At 56.9% G+C, this 21,507-nt stretch overlaps 1 protein-coding gene across 9 annotated transcripts in view; it reads left to right on the top strand.

The window, feature by feature from the left end:
• The window catches only part of KDM4B (lysine demethylase 4B), a 132,031-nt gene that overhangs the window by 26,468 nt on the left and 84,056 nt on the right, over window positions 1-21,507 (top strand). For 3 of the 9 annotated variants that reach the window (XM_045086064.1, XM_045086059.1, XM_045086058.1), the window contains exons 1-3: window positions 17,357-17,491; window positions 17,620-17,878; window positions 20,182-20,347. In XM_045086064.1, the coding sequence (XP_044941999.1) occupies window positions 17,802-17,878; window positions 20,182-20,347 (243 nt within the window). In that variant the 5' untranslated portion in view covers window positions 17,357-17,491; window positions 17,620-17,801. Of the gene's footprint in view, window positions 1-7,948; window positions 8,040-17,354; window positions 17,492-17,619; window positions 17,879-20,181; window positions 20,348-21,507 lie in introns of those variants that run through there. The other 6 variants (XM_045086060.1, XM_045086050.1, XM_045086053.1 and 3 more) reach the window with 5 other exon arrangements.

Here is a 21,507-nt window from a genome sequence, read left to right as displayed (position 1 = left end):
GCTGAGCAAGGAGCCCGATGCGGGACTCGATCCTATGACCCCGGGAACATGACCTGAGCTGAAGGCAGCGGATTAACCCATTGAGCCACCCAGGCGTCCCTCAGTGTGGTTTTTAATTAGCATTTCTGGAATGAGGAGTGAGGCTGAGCCATGTTTAACATGTCTGGGGCCATTTTTATATCTTTTCTGTGAACTGCCTGTTCATACTTTTCATCCTTTTTTCAACTGGATTTACTCACACCCCCCCCCCAGCTTTTATTTATTTATTTTATTTGAAAGACTTTATTTATTTGACAGAGACAGAGTGAGAGCACAAGCAGAGGGAGCAGCAGAGGGAGAGAGAGAAGCAGGGTCTCTGATGAGCAGGGAGCCCGATGGCGGGGCTCAGTCCCAGGACCCTGGGTTCATGACCTGAGCTGAAGGCAGATGCTTGACTGACTGAGCCACACAGGCACCCCCCCCCCAACATTTATTTTATTTATTTATTTTTTAAAGATTTTAGTTATTTATTTGACAGAGATTACAAGTAGACAGAGAAGCAGGCAGAGAGAGAGGAAGGGAAGCAGGCTCCCTGCTGAGCAGAGAGCCCGATGCGGGGCTCGATCCAAACACCCTGGGATCATAACCTGAGCCAAAGGCAGAGGCTTAACCCACTGAGCCACACAGTCACCCCCACCACCAACCTTTAAAACTTTAATGTACATTAGGGAGATGAGCCCTTGGTGGTCTGTTTGTAAATATTTGCTCGGAGTTTCCCAGTTGCATTTTGACTCTTTTAAAAAAAGATTTATTGATGTATTTTAGAGAGAGGGATTGAAAGAGCACATGAGCACAGGGAGAGCCACAGGGAGAGAGAATCTCAAGCAGACTCCGCACTGAGTGCCGAGCCCGCGGCCAGGCTAAAGATCACAGCCTAGAGATCATGACCTGACCTGAAATCAGGAGTCAGCGGCTTAACTGACTGAGGCACCCAGGTGACCCTGCAATGACATATTTTAATGTTTTTTTTCCCCTGGGGGGGTGGGTTTGTTTTTGGTTTTGTTTTTTTGCCCAAAGAAGTGTGTGTGTTTTTGATATAGTCAAGTTTACGGATCTTTCCTTTTTTATTGCCTCTGGATTTGGAGTGCTAATTGGGAAAACTTTTCGTATGCTGAATTGGAGGGGAATTCACCATGTTTTTTTCCAGTACTCCTATGGTCACATGCTTTCCAAGCAGATCCCTCCTCCATTTGGAGCTCATTCTTGCTGGTGGTGTGAGGTAGGGGTCCGACTGTCTTTTCCCAGATTGTTGCCCGCTTGTCCCGGCGCCGTGGGTTGAAAGCCCATCCTTGTTCAGTGCTGTGAGGCGCCACTCTTGTCTCCCTCCGTCCCTGATCTGTGGTCCCCAGCCGCTTGGAGGAGGTCACCATTGAGAAAGACTTGTCTATTTCTTCCTCTCCAACATGCAAAGTGTGGGCTGTGTGGTCCGCAGACCCGGGCACCTCGCCTCGAGGCATCTCATGGTTCACAGCACCTAGGTGGGACCATCACCAGGCCTGGGCCCCTCCCAAGTCTTTATTTACCCTGCACCCTCCTCCTCCTCTGCCAGGAGCCAAGTTGTTGGCGGCCCTTGGGGCTCCAGCTCCTGCAAAGGAAGGTCCTACAGAGGAGTCTGGGTGGATGGGTGGGTTGTGTGTCCCAGACGTAAGGCTGAAGGGCTGCTGGCTGGAAGGAGGTTTTCTGTAAAAGAAGGGTTGCCAGATTGCCCTTCTGGGCCATCCTGCATGGCTCCTGGGCGCATGCTGAGGGCACTTCACCGCCCCCTGTGTCTTCAGATTGGCCTCCTTTGCCTGCATGAACCTCTTTGATGACCAGGCCTCGAACACCTGCCATTGGGCTTATGGTGTGCCAGGGAGTCCTTTAAGCCCTTCTGTCACTTGCCTCATTTAGCCCCCCACGATCGCATGAGTAGAGCACTAACATGGTGACCCCACTTTACAGATGAGGAAACCGAGGCCCAGAAAGTAGGAACTTAGCCCAGGTCGCAAGGCTGGAGCTGGGCCCAAGTCTCTGGAGCCCAGGCTTGTCACCCTGACCCTTCCGTGCTCTCCAGGGAGAAAGCCTGAGAGAACATAGAGGGACATGACATTGCTGTGACAAGTGTAATTCTCACAATGATACGGCTCTGTCGCCTCAGTGACAGGCCCCGACTGCCCTGTCATCACTTTCCCTGGAGTTTTGGGTTCTTTTTTTCCTCCCTTGCTCTGTGGCTGTGGTGTCGAGCATCTTGTCATGTGCCGGTCGGCTGTTGATCTTCTTTGGAGAAACATCCCTTCAGATCTCTCATCTGTTTGCAGATCTAGTTATCTTTCATTGTTGATCCTTAAGAGTTCTTTATATGTTCTGGATACAAGTCCCTGAGGCGATAGAAGATCCACAGATACCGTCACCCATTCCCTGGGTGGTCTTCCCTTTCTTGACCGCTTCCTTCGAGGGACACAGTCTAATTTCTCTGTTCTTTCTCTTTCACTTGTGCTATTAGTGTGGCATTGAGAAACCATTGCCTGACCCACGGTCAGCAGGCTGCAGTCGTGTGTTATCTCCTCTGTGAGTTTTACAGTTATAGCTCCCGAGTTTAGGTGTGTGATCCTTTTGAGCTGAGTTGCATGTGGTGTGAGGTAGGGGTCCAGCTTCATTTCTTTTTCCCGTGGATATCCCGTTGTTGAAAAGACCGTTCTTTCCCTGTGGAATGATTTGGGCAGCTTCCTTGAAAATCACTTGGCTTCGCAGGATGGGTTTATTTCTGGGCTGATGTCAACTCTCTTGCACTAATTTCCGTGACCATCTTTATGCTGGTTCCACACTATCTTGCTTACTGTGGTTCTGTCACCCGAGTTAGATCTGGTCTCGGGGGTGGGCGTTGAGGAATATGATGTGGTTCTTACCATGCAATGAGACCAGACCCTTATAGTTGGGATCCAGACAGCCTGGGGTGCCCGCCACTTCCCTAGTGGAGCCCTCGTGACTTCTGCAGTGGGATTGCGGCGTCCGTGAGGATATGGAGATTTGGTGAGCTATTTGTAAATAAGAGGCTCTTTTGCCAGTATGCAGAGATTGAGGAAATATGTCGCTTTTTCTTCGCTTTCAAACAGGAAGGATCTGAAACTTGCATTCGGCAGGTTGGTCTTTATCGGGTCCTGAAACTCGATGGTAGTGTGGTGTCAGCTTGCTTTTTCTTTTCTTATCAGTTTGGATCTTTTTACAGCCTCTCTCCTCTTTCAGCTAAACCCTGCTGTGCAGTGAGCTTCACAGGACAGAGGTAAAGGTTGGCTTTTTCTTCTTCTTCTTCTTCTTTTGCTGCTGCTGCTACTTTTTTTTATTTTTTTTTAGTTTTTATTTTGAAATAATTTTAGATTTATTGAAACGTTACAAAGGCAGTACAGAGAGTTCTCGGGTCCTTTTCTGCTACCTCCCTGTGTTAGCATCTAGCGTAACTGGAGAAGAATGACCCAAAGTAAACAAGAGCATGGAGGAATAGTATTTAGCATTTCTTCGGATTCCCCTACTGGTCACACGCATGGCCCTTTTCTTCCCCAGAGCCCCATCCGGGACCCTGTCATGCATTTAGTTTCAAGTCTCCCCTGGCTCCTCTGGACTGGGACTGTTTCTCGGTTTTTCCTGATTGTTTGTGACCTTGACGCTTTTAGAGAGCAGAGGTCAGGGATTTTGCGGAATGTCCCTCCACTTGGCTCTGTCCGGTGTTTTCTTGGGATCAGAGGAAGGTGACGCAGTTTGGGGCCAGCTGCCTTCTCCGTGCAGGATGTTGGTGTGTCTCTGTGCTGGTGATGTCAGGCTCGATCCCATGGTTATGGAGGAGCCGGCCAGGAGCCTCCACTGGAAAGTTATGAATTTTCCCTTTGGGGACTGTGCAAATACCTTGTTTCCTCTCAAACTGTTGCCTTTCCCTTGCAGTGCCCCTCTGTGGGTCTTCCCTGCCGTAGTTGTTACTCTGATGCTCACACCGCAGCTCTCCGGCAGCCTCGCTGCTTCTCCGTATTCTGATTAGAATTCTTTGTGGAAGAGCGCAGTTCCTTCTCCCTTGTTTATGGTGTGTTTTTCATTTTGCGTCGGTGAAGACTTACACGTATTTGTTATATCCTGGGGCTTATGGTCTAGTACAATCACGATTTATTCTGTTTCCTGAACTGTCCTTGCTTTGGTCATCGGGCATGCCTTCTTGGGGGTCCTGTGTCCTTCCTTCATGATTGCATCCCCTGAGAAGGGTTGCCCCTTGGGGCTCGTGGCTGTAGAAGAGCAGGCAGACAGTAAGCCCTTCTGGGTCAGGTCGCTGTGTGAGTAGGGTAAGGGCTCCTTTCCCGTCTGGCCCAGAGGCTGCCCGCTCAGCTCTCTGCCTCTCAGAACCCCACGAGCAGCTCCAGGGCAAGAGTGGGCAGTGTGGTCTAGTGGGGGCCAGCCCTCCGAACCCACCTGAGGGTCAGCCCCGGGGAGCTGAGAGCTGATAGGGCTAGGGGACTGGACTACCTCACCCAGGGTGGGGAGGCCAAGCCTGCGGGGTCCCCGGAGATGCCACCAGCTGGTGGCAGTTCCTAATACCGCGACCTTTAGGTACAGCTGGCTCGTCCCCTGTTTCCTGCTGCTGCTGCTGCTTCCTGGCCCCACCTGCCTGCCCTTTGCAGAGGCTGCTTTGCACGCCGCTTCAGTGCCTGCCTGCTCGCAGTGGGCACGTTGGAACAGCTACATCTTCTAACGGCCAGATTGAACCTCTTCAAGAGAGAAAATGGTCAGACTGTGCCTTTTAGGGGCCTCAATGTCTGATGTCTCAGGCCGTCGCTGGAGGCTCTCACCTTGCTGCAACTGGACTCCCCTCCCGGGTTCTATTCTTAGCGCCCCAGATTTCCCGGGACCCACAGTGAGGTCAGCGGCTGGGCCGGGCCAGCCTGGGCAATGGGAGGCATCAAACCCAGCCTGCCTGGGCCTTTCTCTTTTGTTTTCTTTTAAAAAATTACTGAGACTTTATTAAAAGAAAAAAAAGGAAAAGAAAAACCATTTTGAATTTGCAAAGAAATTGAGAGTGTTACGCCCCACCCCGTCCCCTGATGAATCTCTGCTGGGCTCTTCCATCGGACGGGGACCCTGTTGCAGTTAGCGGACGTGTCGATGCACTCTTAGTAAGCAGACTCCACAATTTATTCAGATTTTCTCAGTTTCCCCCGTGTCCCTTTTCCGTCTCAGGCCCCTGTCCCAGGCTCCCACATGACAGAGTCATCACGTCTCCTTGGGCTCCTCTGGGCTGGGACTGTTTCTCAGACTTCCTTGGTTTTTGGAGCCCCTTGATGGTGGTGCAGGGGACGGGGCAGGGTTTGGTAGGAAGCCCCTTCCCTGGATTTGTCTGGGGCTTTTCTCATGGTGAGACGTGGGGGGGGATGGGTTTGGGGAGGAGGACCCCTGAGTCAAGTGTCCTTCTCCTGATGCCATCTCAGGGGATGGCTGGTCACTGCAGACGTTGGCCTTGGTCCCCTGGCTGAGGTGGGCAGTCAGGTGTCACCCCTGCGAAGTCATTCTTCCCAGTTTCCATGGTGTTCTATTTGGGGGGAAGTCACCGTGCTTGGCTCACACTCTGGGGCCCTTTGATGCCTCAGCGCCAGACTGCTTTGTGCCCAGTGGGCCTGTGGCCATGTCTGAGGCCAGGCCCTGGCATCCCAGAGCCTCCTGGGTGGGTGGCAGCCAGCCGTGGAGGAGGGTGAACCTCGCCTCTTGTCCACTGTGGACATGGGTCAGAGTGGATGGAAGCCTTATTTCCGGGTCTGACCCAGGAATTGGGGTCAGTACTCTTGGCCCCCAGAGCATGAGGGCCAAAGGACCCATGGCATTGGTGGCCTGGCAGTCCTGGGGAGCAGCAGACTGAGGTCTGTCCAGCTGAGAAGCCCAGGCCCTGGGGGTCTCTCTGTCTTTCCGGCCATGCACTGGTAGGGGCGGCCCATGCCCGGCGTAGAAACAGCCCCCACAGGGACAGTTCCGAATGATGAGGGAGACCCGGGGTCCCATCAACACAGGAGCGAAAAGTGGAGGCCTGCAGTTCGCTGGAGCCTGTGCCGTCCGTGGACATGGAAGGACCCCTCAGTCCCCCTGAAATCCAGGAAACGCACCTCGAAGCTGCCGCATTAGTCTCCCTGCGCTGTTGGAGCCATAGACTTAGTGACTTAAAACAGCGCCCAGTGATGGGGCGCCTGGGTGGCTCAGTGGGTTAGGCCACACTGCCTTCGGCTCAGGTCATGATCTCAGAGTCCTGGGATCGAGTCCCGCATCGGGCTCTCTGCTCAGCAGGGAGCCTGCTTCCCTCTCTCTCTCTGCCTGCCTCTCCATCTACTTGTGATTTCTCTCTGTCAAATAAACAAATAAAATCTTTAAAAAAAAAAAAAAAACAGCGCCCAGTGATGATCTCAGATCTGGAGGCCAGAAGCTGGACCTGGGTCTCCCTGGCTGCTACCGTCAGGGGGTGGGCAGGGCGGGCTCCCCCTGGAGGCTCCAGGCCGTGTCCCATTCCCTGCCTGATGGCCCCTTCCTCCCTCTGCGCGGTGTGTCTCTGTGACCTCTGCTGGTGTTGTTGTTGTGTCTCTTTCTCTGACTCTGAGCCTCCTGCTCCATTCTTGTGGGGACTTGGGGCCGCCCAGATAATCCGGGATCCTCTTCCCCTCTCAGGGTCCTTCACTTAACACCCCCTGCAGAGTCCCTTTTGTTGTGGAAAGGGGGCGTGGCCACAGATGGGTTTAGGACCTGGACATCTTGGGTGCTGTGACTGCCAGCCACAGCTCCTGGAAGCTTCCCCAGTCCTCACATCCTAAGACTTCAGCCTTGCCAATGGCAGGTGCCCACCGGCTGTGGAGCGGGGAAGGCTCAGCCGCACAGGTGGGAGATCTCGGCCCAGGAGCCATCGGGAGAGCCCCCAGCGGTTCACCCCGTCCAGAAGGTGTGTGCAGTCCGAGGTCCAGCAATGCCACAGCTTGCTATTGTCATTCAAACCAGGGCCTGACCTTTTAAATGCCAGTGAGATCTGTTTAATGGGGTCATGCCCAGGAATTTTAAAAACTAGAGAAAAATAAGAGAAAATTCCAGCCTACATATATCGCACGCCGTGAGGGGTGTGGGTGAAGCTTGTGTTATGTGGCGAAAGTGTGTGAAACTGCATTTAATGAAGCAACAGCCCGTGGGGGGAGCTGCCTTGCCCAGGGAGACCGGTCGTGGGGGACATTGGTGTCCTGGATGGCAGGCTCGTGAAGGCACAGAGTGGGGGTGGGGCTGGGGAGAGGTGGGGGCAGGGAGGGTGGGAGAGTCAAGGTAGTGGCCACGGCCTGGACTGTCAAGGGTCTTGGGGTTACACCCAAAGTCGGGAGTCTTGTCCTGCAACTGTTCAATCAGTGTTGGGGGTCCCTCTGCCCAGCTACGAAGTCGGTGGTTGGGATCCTGCCCCCTGTGGGATCTTGGCTCTGTGCTGCCCCTGCTCTGCTCTCTCCGTATGCTCTCTGTCTGCTGGGGGCGCGGGTGGTGGCCGCTGGGCATTGGTGTTGTCCCTGTGACTCTCCTCCGTGGAGGGTTGCCTTCCTGGCTGTGGCGCTTTGGAGGAGGCAGAACTTCTCATAAACCTCTCAGAGGCTGCCCGTACTTTAAGGTTTTCAGAAGCTTCTTTGGTTTAATTTGATTGTTTCGAGGTGCCTCTCACTTCCTCTGCTACTGATTTTTAGGGGCTGAGCTTAAAATGGGCAATCACGGGAGGACTTTAATGGGGAAAGCGCTTATAGCTATGGATTTTAGTGTTCTTGCAAATCGGCAAGGAATTGGAAACGTCTAAGTGAAGGCGACTTCCTTGGGCTATGGGCAGCTGTTCGGAGTGGAATCTGGACTTAAGGTTAAACGTGCGTTTAGTTAATCGCGCTTTTATTTTGCATTTTAGGAACCGTCACCATTGCTGGGACCTGATAAGGAACCTGTGCCAGTTCCCGGGGCACCTCTCCTCACGGCCTTGGCTACAACCGGTCTCCGAAGTAAGTTCTTGGGCCCCTGGGCCCAGGTGGCCGCAGGAGAGCAGGGCGCTGCCGGCCACAGCCCCTCCCAAGCCTGCCCACGCCCTGCTGGGCGATGGCGGCTCCTGCTTGGTCCCGAGTTTACGGGTGTCCAGGGTCCAGGCCGAGGAGCCTAGAGGCCGGTCCGGGGTTTGTTCTGCGGCTGTTTCTTCTCCAGTCCACATGTTCATGTTTGTGCTCTGGTCCTTCAGCGTCTGATGCCTGGGCCACACTTGATGTTGTGCATTTTGGGGGATGCTGGGATCACCCGGCTTAGCGGCCTCATCTGTGTCACACAGAACAGGTGGGACGGTGCTTCTGGGCTCATCGAAGGACATACTCACCCCATCCCCATGCCCTACAGGAAATGGTGACCCGCCACAGTGGAGTGGTGACTGGGAGCTTTAGGAATGGAGAATTATGGGGCGCCTGGGTGGCTCAGATGGCTAAGCCTCTGCCTTCGGCTCAGGTCATGATCTCAGGGTCCTGGGATCGAGAGCCCCCATCAGGTTCCTTGCTCTCTAGGGAGCCTGATTCTCCTTCTCCCGCTGCCTGCTGTTCCCCCTGCTTTGTGTCTGTTTGCTTGCTCCCTCTCTGATACATAAAAAATCTTTAAAAAAAAATGCAGAATTGTTTTTGAAATACCTTTGAAAGAATCCTGTTGCCCAGGGGCTCTGGGCTTTAAAGCTTTCTACTTCCTCCAGTACTTTTCTTTTTTTGGTTTTTAAAAGATTTTATTTAGGGGCTCCTGGGTGGCTCAGTGGGTTAAAGCCTCTGCCTTCTGTTCAGGTCATGATCCCAGGGTCCTGGGATCGAGCCCTGCATCGGACTCTCTGCTCAGCAGGGAGCCTGCTTCCTCTATTCTCTCTGCTTGCTTCTCTGCCTACTTGTGATCTCTGTCAAATAAATAAATAAATAAAATCTTAGGGAAAAAAAAAAAGATTTTATTTATTTGTCAGAGAGAGAGTGCGCGCATACACACAAGCAGGGGGAGCGGCAGGCAGAGGGGAAGCAGGCTCCCCACTGAGCAGTGACCGTGATGTGGGACTTGATCCCAGGACCCTGGGATCATGACCTGAGCTGAAGGCAGACACTTAGCCGACTGAGCCCCTCAGGCGCCCCCGCTCCCCGTACTTTCCTAATAAATAAGGGGACAGAGGGTTTTAAGGAGGTGCCTCTGATGGTGGTTCAGGGCTGTTGCTCCTAAGAAGACAGGGCACGGCCTAATCACCTCCCAGCTCACATCCAGGGAGCAGGGTTGAGGGTGTGGCAGTGACCTTCGTGGAGGATTGGTCAGTGTGGGATGAACGGTCCTGTGTGCTCCCCGGCCATTTCACGTTGGCTGTTCCGGTGGTCTGAGAATCGTGTTCAGGGTTGATCTCCAAGGCCACAAGGCCGATAGGACTAAGCATGGGCTGGATCGTGGCTTTTTCTGTTTCGCTATGATTTCGGAATTCGGGGAAATGGGCAGTGGGACTCAGGTGCCCTTTTAGAAGGGGTGAAGTAGAGGTTTTGTTTCTTAAAGGGTAAACTTTGGGCGTCTGGTTCTGGGGTCAGCAAACTGGTCTACAGACCAATCTGGCCCACTGCTTGGATTTGTAAATAAAGTTTTGTCAGCATACAGCATTCATTGACATGTCGTCTCTGTCAGCTTCCTCCTCACGATGGTAGAACGGAATGAGCAGTTGTGACAGAGACAGTGTGACCTGCCGAGGCAAGAGTGTTTACCGTGCAGTCCTGTCGAGAAAAGGTGCACCGTCCTTAACCTGGGCTTGCTTGTTGCTCGCTGGGGCTGGGGGATTTGGAAAGGGTTTCTTCTGTGTCTCCTAAGATATTGATTGCTTTTACCCTTCAAAGTTGTGCTTCGTTGTGGGGCGCCTGGGTGGCTCAGTGGGTTAAAGCCTCTGTCTTCAGCTCAGGTCATGATCCCAGGGTGCTGGGATCGAGCCCCACATCGGGCTCTCTGCTCAGCGGGGAGCCTGCTTCCCCCTCTTTCTCTGCCTGCCTCTCTGCCTACTTGTGATCTCTGCCTGTTGAATAAATAAAAAATCTTAAAAAAAATAAAGAAGTTGTGCTTTGTTGTAAGGCAACCAGTTCTCTAGAACTTGTCCACCCTCTCCTCTTTGCACCCAGATCCGTGGGACACGTTCTGTGAGCATAGCTTCCCCACGTGGCTAGATTAACCCTTAGTGGTCCCTCGCTGCGTTCGTCCTGACCTGTCCTCACCCACAGTCGGTCCTTTCTACAGCTGAAGAAACTGGGCGCCACGACTGGAAGGTGTGAGAAGGTTCTCTGGCAGAGCGGGGAGACGTGAATGAAGCTACTGACTCCTTCTCCAAAAGGCCTGGGGCCTTCGAGGAGATCGGAGTCCTTGAGACAAACCGGACTGGTCTACTGGGGCCTGGCAGGTCCCCAGTAGGCTGCTGTGGACTCTGTAAAAAAAATTCATTCTTACGCAGATGTAATTTGCGTACCATAATGGTCACCCTTTATGGGGGCGCCTGGGTGGCTCAGTGGGTTAAGCCTCTGCCTTCGGCTCAGGTCATGATCTCGGTCCTGGGATCGAGCCCCGCATTGGGCTCTCTGCTCAGCAGGGAGCCTGCTTTCTCCTCTCTCTCTGCCTGCCTCTCTGCGTAATTATGATCTCCGTCTGTCAAATAAATAAATAAAATCTTTAAAAAAAGTCACCCTTTAAAGTATACAGTTCACTTATTTTTAGTATGTTTGCACAGATCTGCAACCGTCATCACCACCACCTAATTCCAGAATATTTTATCACCCCAAGAAACTTTGCATCTTGTAATGTGTGAGGTACAGGAAGCAGTTCCCCCTTCCCCATCCCCAGCCCCCGGGGAGCCCCCATCCTGTCCGTGGAGGAGCCTGTTGAGGGCGTGTCACACATGTGGACATGTGTACGCCCCCTGTGGCCTTCTGTGTCTGTGTCTGAGTTGTGGACTTGGGGGTCTGTCCCCGGGGCTACGCATGCGAGCGCCTCGCTTCTGTTCACGGCCGCGGGACGTGTGCGTGTGGGGGGGACACGCTCTGTGTAGCTGTTCATCCGTCAGTGGACTCTGAGGTTGCGGTGGACATTCACGTACAAGTTTCTGTGCGGACGTATGGTTTGGTTTTCTTGGGGGGACGCCTCGCGTGGAGCTGCTGGGTCATGGGGTCCCTCTCTGCATCACCTTCTGAGTTACTGGTGTCCTGCTTCTGCAGCGGCTCTCCCGGGTCCCGTTCCCCCCAGTGCCCACGTGGAGTTGCAGGGCAGCTTGTCTGCGGGGGTCGCACGTGCGGGCACAGCTCCTGTTGACCCCGTCCCTGCGTCTGGCTCCCCACCCCCACAGCGGATCTAACACTGCGGCCTGAGGAGGGCGCTCTTCCCTCTCGGCAGGGCACTGTCCACGCCTGTGTAGACTGCAGGGACACCAGGGGTTGTGGGCCCGTTTATGCTCCGTCCCGTTTCTGATTTTCTAGAAAGTGGTTCCGTCTGAGCAAGCATCTCCCCGAGATGGACCCCGCGGCAGCAGTCTCCGGGTTGGGGCTATGTGGTGACCGTTCCTTCTTTCTCTGTGTGATGGGTTTTTCCCACAGCACCTGCAGCAGACTGAACCGTGTCCCCGGAGGGGTCCACAGCCCACTCCCGGGGACCTGGGACTGCATTCCCTCGCATGGTAGAAAAGTCTTGGCATCTGGGATTACGTGACAGCCCCCAAGATGGGAGATGTTCCTGGGTCGACACAAGGGCCGGTGCGACAGGGTGGCCGAGGGTGGGAGTCCGAGAGATGGGCGGTGCGGGCCAGGGAGGCGGGGCCTCTGGCAGCCGGAAAAGGCAGGGAAGCTCAGAAAGAACGCAGCCCACATGCCATCCGGGACAGACTTCTGGCGTCCAGAGGACAAGTTACTAACGTTCGGAGGTTTGAAGCTATTAGTCTGTCATGGTTTGTCATTGCCGACCACAGCACTGAGCGCACGGGGTGATGCTTCGTTTGGGCTTTTTGGACTTTGTGTAACTCTCACACCAGCATGAGGCTGGTCCTCGGCCTGTTGCCCGGGGCTCCCCACCTGTTCGGTGCCACGGGAACCTGGTCCAGCCATGTTGCCTTCCTCGCGGCTCTAGACCTTGCCTTTCTTACTTGGCCCTGGCTGCCTCTGTTCCTGCCTCTGGAGACGCCCTGCCTGCTCTGTCCCCTTCTGTCTCTGTGACCATCTCCAGTTGGCCAAGTCGGTGGGAGCATGCTGGAGCAAGTCTGGCGTCCTCCCCGGGCTGCGCCCAGGCTTCCGCCCATGGCCTGCCCTCGTGGGCTGTCCTCCTGGGCCCCCTGCTCCCACCGGCTCATTTTTCCACTGCTCGGAGGGTCAGCACCAAAGTTCCCCCAGCTGGGGCTCCTCGGGCCAGAGAGCGGAAGCAGAGGCTCCACGAAGAGGCTTCCACGAAGCGGAGGCTTCGTGACACTGGGGTCAGCAGGTGGTGTCCCCCCCAACCCCCCGCCGTGTGGTCTCCGGGAGTCAGGGATTGTGCCCGTGCCTTGTGGAGAACCTGGGGTGTACCAGGTGCTTCTGGTGGAGGAGGAGGACACAGAGGGCGTCGTACTCGGTCTCCTGCTGCGCCCCGACCCCACGCAGAGCTGCTCGTGGGTCACGGCCCGCGCAGCTGGCGGGGCAACGGGGGCTGGGGGGGCCTTGTGTCACCTCCGCAGTAGGTTCCAGGTTGATCCCTGGTGAAGGAGTGGAAGCCCCTCCTGGGACCCCTCTCGGGCCCCTCTGCTGTCACCCCCTGTCGGGAGCCGTGCTTTGCTGGCACAGAAGCCATGTGGAGGTGGGCCAGGGAGCCCGTGGCTGGGCTGGGAGCTTTGAGCTTCAAGCTTCATCTGATGGCCAGACCACCTGGCTCGGAGACTGGCGGGCAGGGGGAGGCGAGGGCCCGGGGTAGAGAGCTAGGGGAGATGCCCCCTCGGGGCAGGGGATGGGCCTCGCCGGGAAGGACTGGGGTCCCCAGGGAAGGTTCACCCCTCATGTTGTGGGGCCCCTAATACTTTTCAAGATAAGTGGATTTAAATATCTCTCAAGGTTATCCTTCCCTCATGGTTAACCTTCCTCGTAAGCTTACATTTGCTCCGAGGACGTGCTTTCCAGCACACTGAATGTCAAAACCTCAAAGCTGCGGGTTCCACCCATTCAGTTTCTGGAAAATGTCTGCTGTTGGGCCCCATCATCCCTTGGGGTCAGTCTCCGAGCCCATCTGACTCCGGGCCAGGGCAGCCCTCTTATCCCCGACTCTGGTTCCCATAGGGACGGACAGAGCATGTGCTGGCTGAGGGGCTGTCCCCTGGCAGGGGAGGGCTCATCCCTCAGGCATTTCTCACCCAGCCCTGGGGGCAGCTCTTGCGGCTTGGTGCACCCCCACTGTCAGGATCTGCGGGGCTTCTGCCCCATGGTTGAAGTCCAGATACAGCGAGAGCCTTCTGCTCCCGAGGGGGTGGCAGCCGTGGGGTTGGGGGTGGGAAGCACGGCCACCCAGCCAGGCAGTGCGGTGCCCATGGTGGTGGAGGACTCCTCAGGGTGGACAGGGTGGCCAGGGTGGCCTGTCCCCAGCTCGTGAGTCCCTGCCTTTGAAGACGATCCTGGGTCAGGTGCCAGCGTGTGTGGTTTGGTAACCCAGGATGGCTTTCCCAGGCCTAGGTGACCATGACCCAGAGAATGACCCAGACGGCAGCAGGTAGCCCCGGTCAGTCCAGTCCAGAGTCTCTGCTCTTGGGACACATCCCTGGGCTGACGATGCTTGTTCCTCTTCCGGGGTGGGGAGGTGTGACCCAAGACTGCCCAGGACAGCTGGGATGCTGCCCCCACGCTCTGCAGTCCAATTGCTTCCAGGTGAGGCTGCAGGTGGCCAGGAGGGCATCGGGTCAAGAAACAAGCGACCTTAAAAAAAATGAAGAGCTTTATTGAGATGTAGTCACGTGCTTGCAATTCACCCATTTGGAGGGTGTCGGTTGGTGGTTGCTGGTGCGTTTGGACCCCCGCTTTTAGCCTCAGAGTGAGGAGCAGAGAGGGAGGGGGGAGGCTTTCTAATCCTGCCCGAGGTTTTGGGGCCTGGCTCAGGCAAGTCATTGCCAGGGAACCCACCGAGAGGCCGCCCTTCCTGTTAAAGGGTATGCCCGATGGACACCCCGGCTGCCTCTGGCTTCAGGATGCTGCCCTGTTTCTTCTGCCTGGCTTGGTGTGGGCGAGCAGCGAGGGTGGAGGTGGGAGCCCCCAGCCAGGCCCAGGTCTAGGCCTGTGGCTCCTGCCTGCCGAGCGTGTGGCTGGAAGTCGAGTGACACTCGGATCGAATGGGCCGGGGAGATGGGGGCTCCAGGGTTCCTGTTGCGTGAGGGGGCCTGGGCTGGCCTGGGGTTGGGGAGGTCACATGCATGGAAATCGCGAAGAGCTTTCCAGAAGAGCTTTCCAGAAGCACGCTCACCTGCTGAGCTTCCTTGGCTGCTGTAACCAGTGGCTGTGAACCTGGTGACTTTATCCACTTCTGGGAGGCGGTGAGTGTGAGTGACCCTAGAGGCTAAAGGCAAGGCATGGGCGGGGCTACTTCTTCCGGAGATGTTCGGGCAGAACTGATTTTCGTGATTCTTTTCAGCTTCAGAGGCCTGCCTGCTCTCTCGGGCCTGGGGCCCCGTCCTCGGCTCCATCCAGCCTCTGCTCCCCCATCACGTCTCTCCTCTCTCCCTCTTTTGATGGTCCAGGCTCATCCGCCTCTCAGGGTCCTTAAGTCCCCTCATCTGCAAAGTCCGACCACAGTCTTATCCAAACAGCCCCCCTCACCCACCGCGCCCTCCGTCTCCCCTTCCCTGTACTTGGCTCCTCCTTCCTCGTCCTTGGCGAGTTTTGTTGCTTCTGTCATCGGAACGCATCCAGTCCCGTCCTCACCACCGTTGTCCCGAGCTGCCCCTGTCTGCCATCTTCCGTGCTGGTCCTGAGCAGCCAGGCCGGACGGCAGGGCCTGCAGGGCCCAGGGCGAGGCGCAGCCCCAGTGCTCCTCATTCTAAGACGGGAGAAATTCAGGAGGGCGACAGCCAAGCATCGAACTCAGGCTGGGACTGGCCACTGAGGTCTTGCGCCCGCAGGGCCGGCCCTGCCTGTAGTCTCTTGCCCACAGCCACAGGGGGTTTTCTGAGGATGTAAATGGGACCTGTGTCCTTGCTCTGGGCCACCGGTAGCTTCCCAGTCAGCCCGCTGCAGCACACGCTCCCCCACGCGGCCTGCTTGGCCGGCCGGCCCCCACTGCGCCCCGCGGTCTCTCCTCCCTTCCAGGCCGCCTCTCCAGGCCACCCTCTGTCTGGAATTTTATCTCGCCCCAGACCTCTGTGTGACCTGTGCCCCCTTCGCTTTTGATGTTAAATTTGGGCCAAGCACACCCTTGCTGCCCAGCGTGCTGGGGTCTGGGGGGAGCAGCCAGGATTGAGGTGTCAAGTGACTTCACGCTGCCTTATCTGTTTTTGACGTTCTCATTGGCCGTTCTGGGACGTTGTAGTCCCCGGCTTGGCAGCTTCTGGCCCCAGTGCTTAAGACCTCTTGTTCCCTGGTCGGGCCTGGTGTGAGCTCAGCCCAGGAGGATCCCCAGCTCCTCAGGCGCCCTGTGCCGGGTGTGCGAGGGCCAGTGCAGAGAGGGGAGACACGCGCCTTCCGGGCCGCTGAGCGTGGAGGAGTTTCCTGTGATTGTGTCAGCGCGGGGTGGAAACGGATCCAGAGATGTTTGGAAGTAGAATCCCTCCTTGCTCCACTCTGAGCTGTGCATCCTTTCTCCCCAGTTCAAGATAAAATTCCAGGTCTTTCTCTTCCCAGCATGGGAGACTGAGAGAAAGGGGTCCCCGGTGGAGGGTGCGCCTGGCTGCAGCCCAGGGGCCAGCGGGGCGGGGGTGCAAGGCCCGGCGGGCAGCTGCCAGGGAGGGCCTGGCGGGCAGAAGCGTTCGCGTCTGCCGTGCTCGCTTTAGTTGTACATACACACGTGCGGATGTTTTATTTTATTTTATTTTTAAAAAAAGATTTTATTTATTTGAAAGCGACAGCATAAGTGGGGAGGAGAGGGAGAAGCAGGCTTCCCACTGAGCAGGGAGCCCAATGCGGGCCTGGATCCCAGGACCCTGGGATCACGACCTGCGCCAAAGGCAGACGCTTCACGGACTGAGCCCCGCAGGCGCCCTCACATGCGTGTATTTTAACCAAGCATCTCCAAGGGCATTACGGGCGTCACAGCTGCACCTCGCAGTAACACAGCGACGTCCTAAACACGAACTACCGCCTCCTACTGTCCCCCGCAGCCCGCCCTCGTCCAGACACCACCCCCATCCCTGCATGTGTCCGTGGGGTGTGCTGCTTCCCCACACGGGGCGCTCACATCTCTAGGGGAGGGTAGTGGAGGGAAACCCGCTCTGGTTTCTCCAAGGGCAGAACGTTCCTCCTCTTTCTTTCCTGCCGCCCTCCACCCACCTCCCCCTCTTTCTGCAGCAGGCTTACAGAGCTCTAATTCACAGGTAGAGTTCGCCCACTTAACGTGTAAATTCCGTGGTCTCTAGTGTGTTCCCAGCGTCGCGTGACCATCCGCATGGTCAGTTTCAGAACCTTTCCATCACCCCATAAAGGAACTCCAGACCTCAGCCTTCTGTGTCTGCTTCCCTCCCTGAGCGCACGGGGCAGCATGTCAGCACCTCACTCCTCTTCGTGGCCGGGTGGCTTCTCTGTGGTGGGGACACGCCGTGGGCATCCATTCATCCATCAGTGGATGGACACTGGGTTGTTCTGCCTTTTGGCCACCGGAGCCAGTGCTGCTGGGAACATGGCTGCACATGTTTTTATGTGGATGCACATTTTTATTTCTCTTGGGCCCTTTTCAATGCATAGGATTGCTGGGTCATCTGCTAATTCTTGGTGTGACTTTCTGGGGACCATCAGGCTGTTTTCCTTGGTGGCCACCTCATCTTGCCTGCTGCCCCTAAGCTGTGTGTCAGCGTTCTGATTTCTCCGCATCCTCCCAAGCACTAGTTGTTGTATGGTTTTTTTTTGTTTTTTGTTTTTTTGTATTTTGTTTTTTTTTGTTGTTTTGATTACGGCCATCCCGGTGGGGGCGAAGCATCTGCCATCGCGGTTTGGGTTTGCGTGGCCTTGAAGGCTAATCGTGCGGATGGCCTTTCCACGTGCTGGTTGGCCGCGTGTGTATTTCCATCAGAGACATTAACTGGGCTGTTCATTTTTTTCTCATCCCGTTGGGAATGCACCTGCTCTCCAGTGTGTCACCGACCTGTGGAGAGCTCAGTGGTCTTTCCGGAGTGGCCTGCATGGTCTGTCAGGGAGCCGCTCACTCGGTCCTCTGGCCCCGCTGTGTTTCCAGTGCATCGGGAGGTTGGCCCAGGGCTGCTGTTTGCCGAGATTCCTTTTTCATTTCTTAAGTACGTACATGTATGATTTTTATTTGCCTGCCTTCAAAAAACGTGTCGAGGGTATGGAGTGTGAGGATTATAAAACCATTTTAATTTTCTTCTTTATATTTACCTACTCAAAACCTTCATTTCCAAAGGCACAAATAAGGCAGAGGAAAAAATCACACATAATCCGCCACTGAGCTGCGCCTGGGCGATGCCGGCGGTCGGAGTGAAGCGTGTCTCGCCACGGCGCATGTGCAGAAGCCCCACCTGCTGTCTTCTCATCTGCTCTCTCCACCTCCGAGCCGGGAAACTCATCTCTGCGTCGTGACTCGCGATGCGCGAGGGAGCTCGTGTGGGCAGGACCCCCGGCTGCCCGGGGGCCGCCTGGGAGGAGCTGGTCCTGGGGACGTGGTGGGTGTACCGCACAGCGCCCTCTGCCCCCCACGCCACCCCACTGTGCCAGGTGGCCGACGGACCCGGGGCAGCCCCCACTGGAGGTGACATGCTTGTCCCCAGGTGCTCAGAGGAGGCTATGTGCCCTCCCCTGTAGGCCACACGTGAGCTAGCCTGGGAGAAGCAGCCAGCTGGCCAGGACCGGCCGGACCAGATCTGGAAGCTGTTGGGCTGGGGACTCGGGTTGTGCCACCTGCCTGTGTGTGGCCTGGACACGTGATTTCCCCGGTGGCCTCTGTGAGCTGTGTGAAATGAGCTGCTTGTGTGGAGGGGATGAGTCGCCCATATCAGTCATGTACAACAGGCCTGGGAATTGTTTCGTGCTCATATGCCCGCTGCCAGCCAGCCTGGGCACCGTCTGCGGCAGGCTGAGGGCTCAGGACCAGGGGCCGCGACCAGGACGACTATAACCAGCCAGAGGCGGGTTGCTCACCTGCACAGGTTGGGTGTTTGGTGGGGTCCCCGGGGGCTTGCTGCACTGTGTGGTGGCGGAGTGTGGGGTTGGCAGGCGTGGGTGGCCCGTGGGCTGCGGGCCGAGGAAGGCCGATGAGCATTAGCTGCGGTTTGGCCTCTAGTTTGAGCTGGTGTCCCGTGTGTCACCTGCGGTCCCTGCCTGGGGAGGTCTTGCCACCACCCTGCCCTTCTGTGGCTCCCTGCACAGCTGACAGCCCAGCTCAGGCCATGCTGATGCTCCCAAGAGTGTCAGAGTCAAGGGCATCCCCGAGGCCATGAACTCCCCCGGGACAGACACGCTGTGTGCTGCTGCCCGCTGCGGAGGCCGTAGGAGAGCCCCACAGGGTGGCATGTGGGCCAGAGGGGAGAGGTCGGGTGCTTTGGGGGCTTGGGCGGGGATGCAGGTGCTGGGTCCCGGCTGCAGGCGAAGGGGGCTGGGTTGGCATGGTGTGGTGGCCAGTCCCGGCGGCCGTCAGGGTTCCCGTGGGGCAGCCTTCTTGCTTGGCAGCCTGGCTGTGGCCCAGGTCCTCTGACGCCCGCTGCTCTGGAGGGACGCCGGGGACGACCCCTTCCCCTTTACAACGCTGTTTTCATGGGGGTTTCCTGTGATTCCACCCAGAACTGTTGTCACACAGTGCCACGCACACTCCTGCTTGGTGGCTGCCCCTCAGGGAGAAGCCTGGGGATTTGCTGTGTACATGAGGCAGAGGCCCGTGGTGGGGTCCCAGCCAAGGACAGCGCTGGCCCCCTGCGTCAGGCAGGACCCTCAGGAGCCCTTAGTGGCAGGCACTCTGTCATTGGAGCAGGGCCTTAGTGCTGTCCTCCTGGTTCCAGCGCTGTCCCTGCAGGTGGGGGATGGGATGTTGAGGGCAGTGCCTGGAAGGGGTGCCTGGGGCCCCCAGAAGCTACCCAGTAGATGCCACCGGTCTTAGCTGCGCTTTCTGGTCTCATGCTGCCCTCTAGTGCCTGCAAGGGGGACTGCCTCAGGGAGGCTGCGGCCACATCTTGGCGACACTGGAGCCCCCTTCCAGGGCCAGTGGACTCCCCCATGCCCCGCTTACTGGGGTGGGGTGGGGGAGTGTCACAGGAAATTGGGTTTGGCTAATTGTCTTCGGGGCTCTTGGGTCTGTATGCCCTTGGGTTCTGACCTTTTCCAGGGGACCCTTCCCCAGAGTCAGTCCCCAAGCTCTCCCTGCTTGGGATGGGTCCCCGACTGCCTCGCTGGGTCCCCTTAACTCCTGGAACAGGAGGGGGCCGCCATAGCATGTGTGCCCTCCTTCCCAAGAGGAGCCTGTCCCCAGCCTCTCTGCGGGCTCCTGTAGTGAATCTTGGGCCCGACATCTCGGCTCCTACGCAGAAACTTCCGGGCGCAGTTGCAGCTGAGGGTGACCTTGCGGAGCCCAGCCTCACTCCCCTCCGAGAGCCCCCACACGGGCTGCTGTTGGCACGGGCACCCGGCTCCCAAGTGTATGCGCTGATTTGAAGCTGCCGCCGGTACACCCGGTCGGGACGAAAAGGCCCCGACCAGGAAAGCTTGTCTTTCTCGGGGCCCCGGCTTGAAATCAGCACTCCTGCTTCCAGGGTTCTGTTGGCTTGGAGAACTAGGGCGCCTCTGTTTTTAATTAGCTGCAGCCCTCTCGGTTTTCTGTGCCAGCGCGGAGAGATGGAGTCGGCTCCCAAGCTCCTCGCTGGCCCCAGCCTCCCGGCGCGGCCCCTGCCTTTGTCTCCCCCAGGCCGCGGGTATTTTTAGCAGGACCGGACGGGTGGCGGCACTGGTGCGCTCACACTCTCTTGTCCTCTCCTCGCAGGTGTGACAGCTTCTCCGCGGCAGCCATGGGGTCTGAGGATCATGGGGCCCAGAACCCGAGCTGTAAAATCATGACGTTTCGCCCAACCATGGAGGAATTTAAGGACTTCAACAAATACGTGGCCTACATCGAGTCCCAGGGAGCCCACCGGGCGGGCCTGGCCAAGGTGGGTGACGCCCCAGGCCCAGCGCCACCTTCCACCGGCTCGGCTCTGTGTGGAACCCTGCGTCCCCAGGCCTGTCATGGCCGTGCCAGTGGTCACCGAGCCTCTCTCATCTCGTTGTCAACGGACGTTACGGAGTTCCTCCCATGTGCCAGGCTCTCTCGTAGGCCTGGCACGCAGACATGAGTCCCGCAGCCCCTGTCCCCATGGGGGGCAGATGGCCGGGGCCAGCCCCTGGGAGTAATGGACCCCTAGGGCCTCGTGGCGGTGCCACACAGCACGGCTCACGCCATGGTGTGTGGCGACAGGAGGGTGTCGGGAGTCCGGGAAGGCTTCCAGGGAGACTGGTCCCCGTGAACCGTGTCTCTTCCCGTGGCATGTCTCTTGTGCGCCTGTCCGTGCCTGTGCATGGTGTGGGAGCACACAGACAAGCGTAGCCCATGTTGCTTTTTACCGTGAATGCTTCACGGGAAGCTGTGAGTGTGGTACTGCTCGCCCGATCGTTTGGAGGGTTTGTAACCTGCTTGTGTGTGGTCTGGTGGCTGCCTGTGTGCCTAGCTCTTCCTCCGAGGTGCCTTGTTCTCTGTTCTTAAGAGTGAGGGGTCAAGGAATTTTTCCCACAAAGAGCCTCGTGGGCGGGGCCGTCTCTGTGCCCCACTCAGCTCGGCCACTGAGGAGACCTGCGAGCCGGTAGGCGGGACTGTGTGCCACTCAGTCTGCACTTACGGTGCACCCGAGTGTGAATTTCACGGGACTTTCACTGGTCCCCAAACATTCTTGTTTTGTTGTTTTTTTCCTCTATTTGAAATGGAAAAAAACAACACGCCACATTCTTGGCTCAAGGAGCCATACAAAAGCAGCCCGGCTGGGGATAGTGAGGAGTGTGTCCCCTGCTTCCTGCCCCCACCTGGTTTGGGTGGTTTTTTAATGGGTATCAAGCCCTCGTTGTTATGGTTATGTTTCTAATCTCAGCCCAGGGAGACAGGGCAGGCTTCCTACCCCGCACACCAGCATGGAGACGGCGTTCTGTGGGCCAGACAGTTGGGGACCAGAACCTCTACTGTTGAGTTAGTTTTGCTCCTCCCTTTAGACTCCGTCAGCTGGAAACCCTGGGTCCTGGGTTCTGGCGGCTTTGGGGGTTTTCTGCCCGGCTGGCCAACGGG

Source organism: Mustela putorius, unplaced genomic scaffold (assembly GCF_011764305.1).
Source record: "Mustela putorius furo isolate JIRA1106 unplaced genomic scaffold, ASM1176430v1.1 tig00000095_pilon_pilon_pilon, whole genome shotgun sequence".
Classification (NCBI taxonomy): domain Eukaryota; kingdom Metazoa; phylum Chordata; class Mammalia; order Carnivora; family Mustelidae; genus Mustela; species Mustela putorius.
This window is presented reverse-complemented; position numbering and strand designations above follow the sequence as displayed.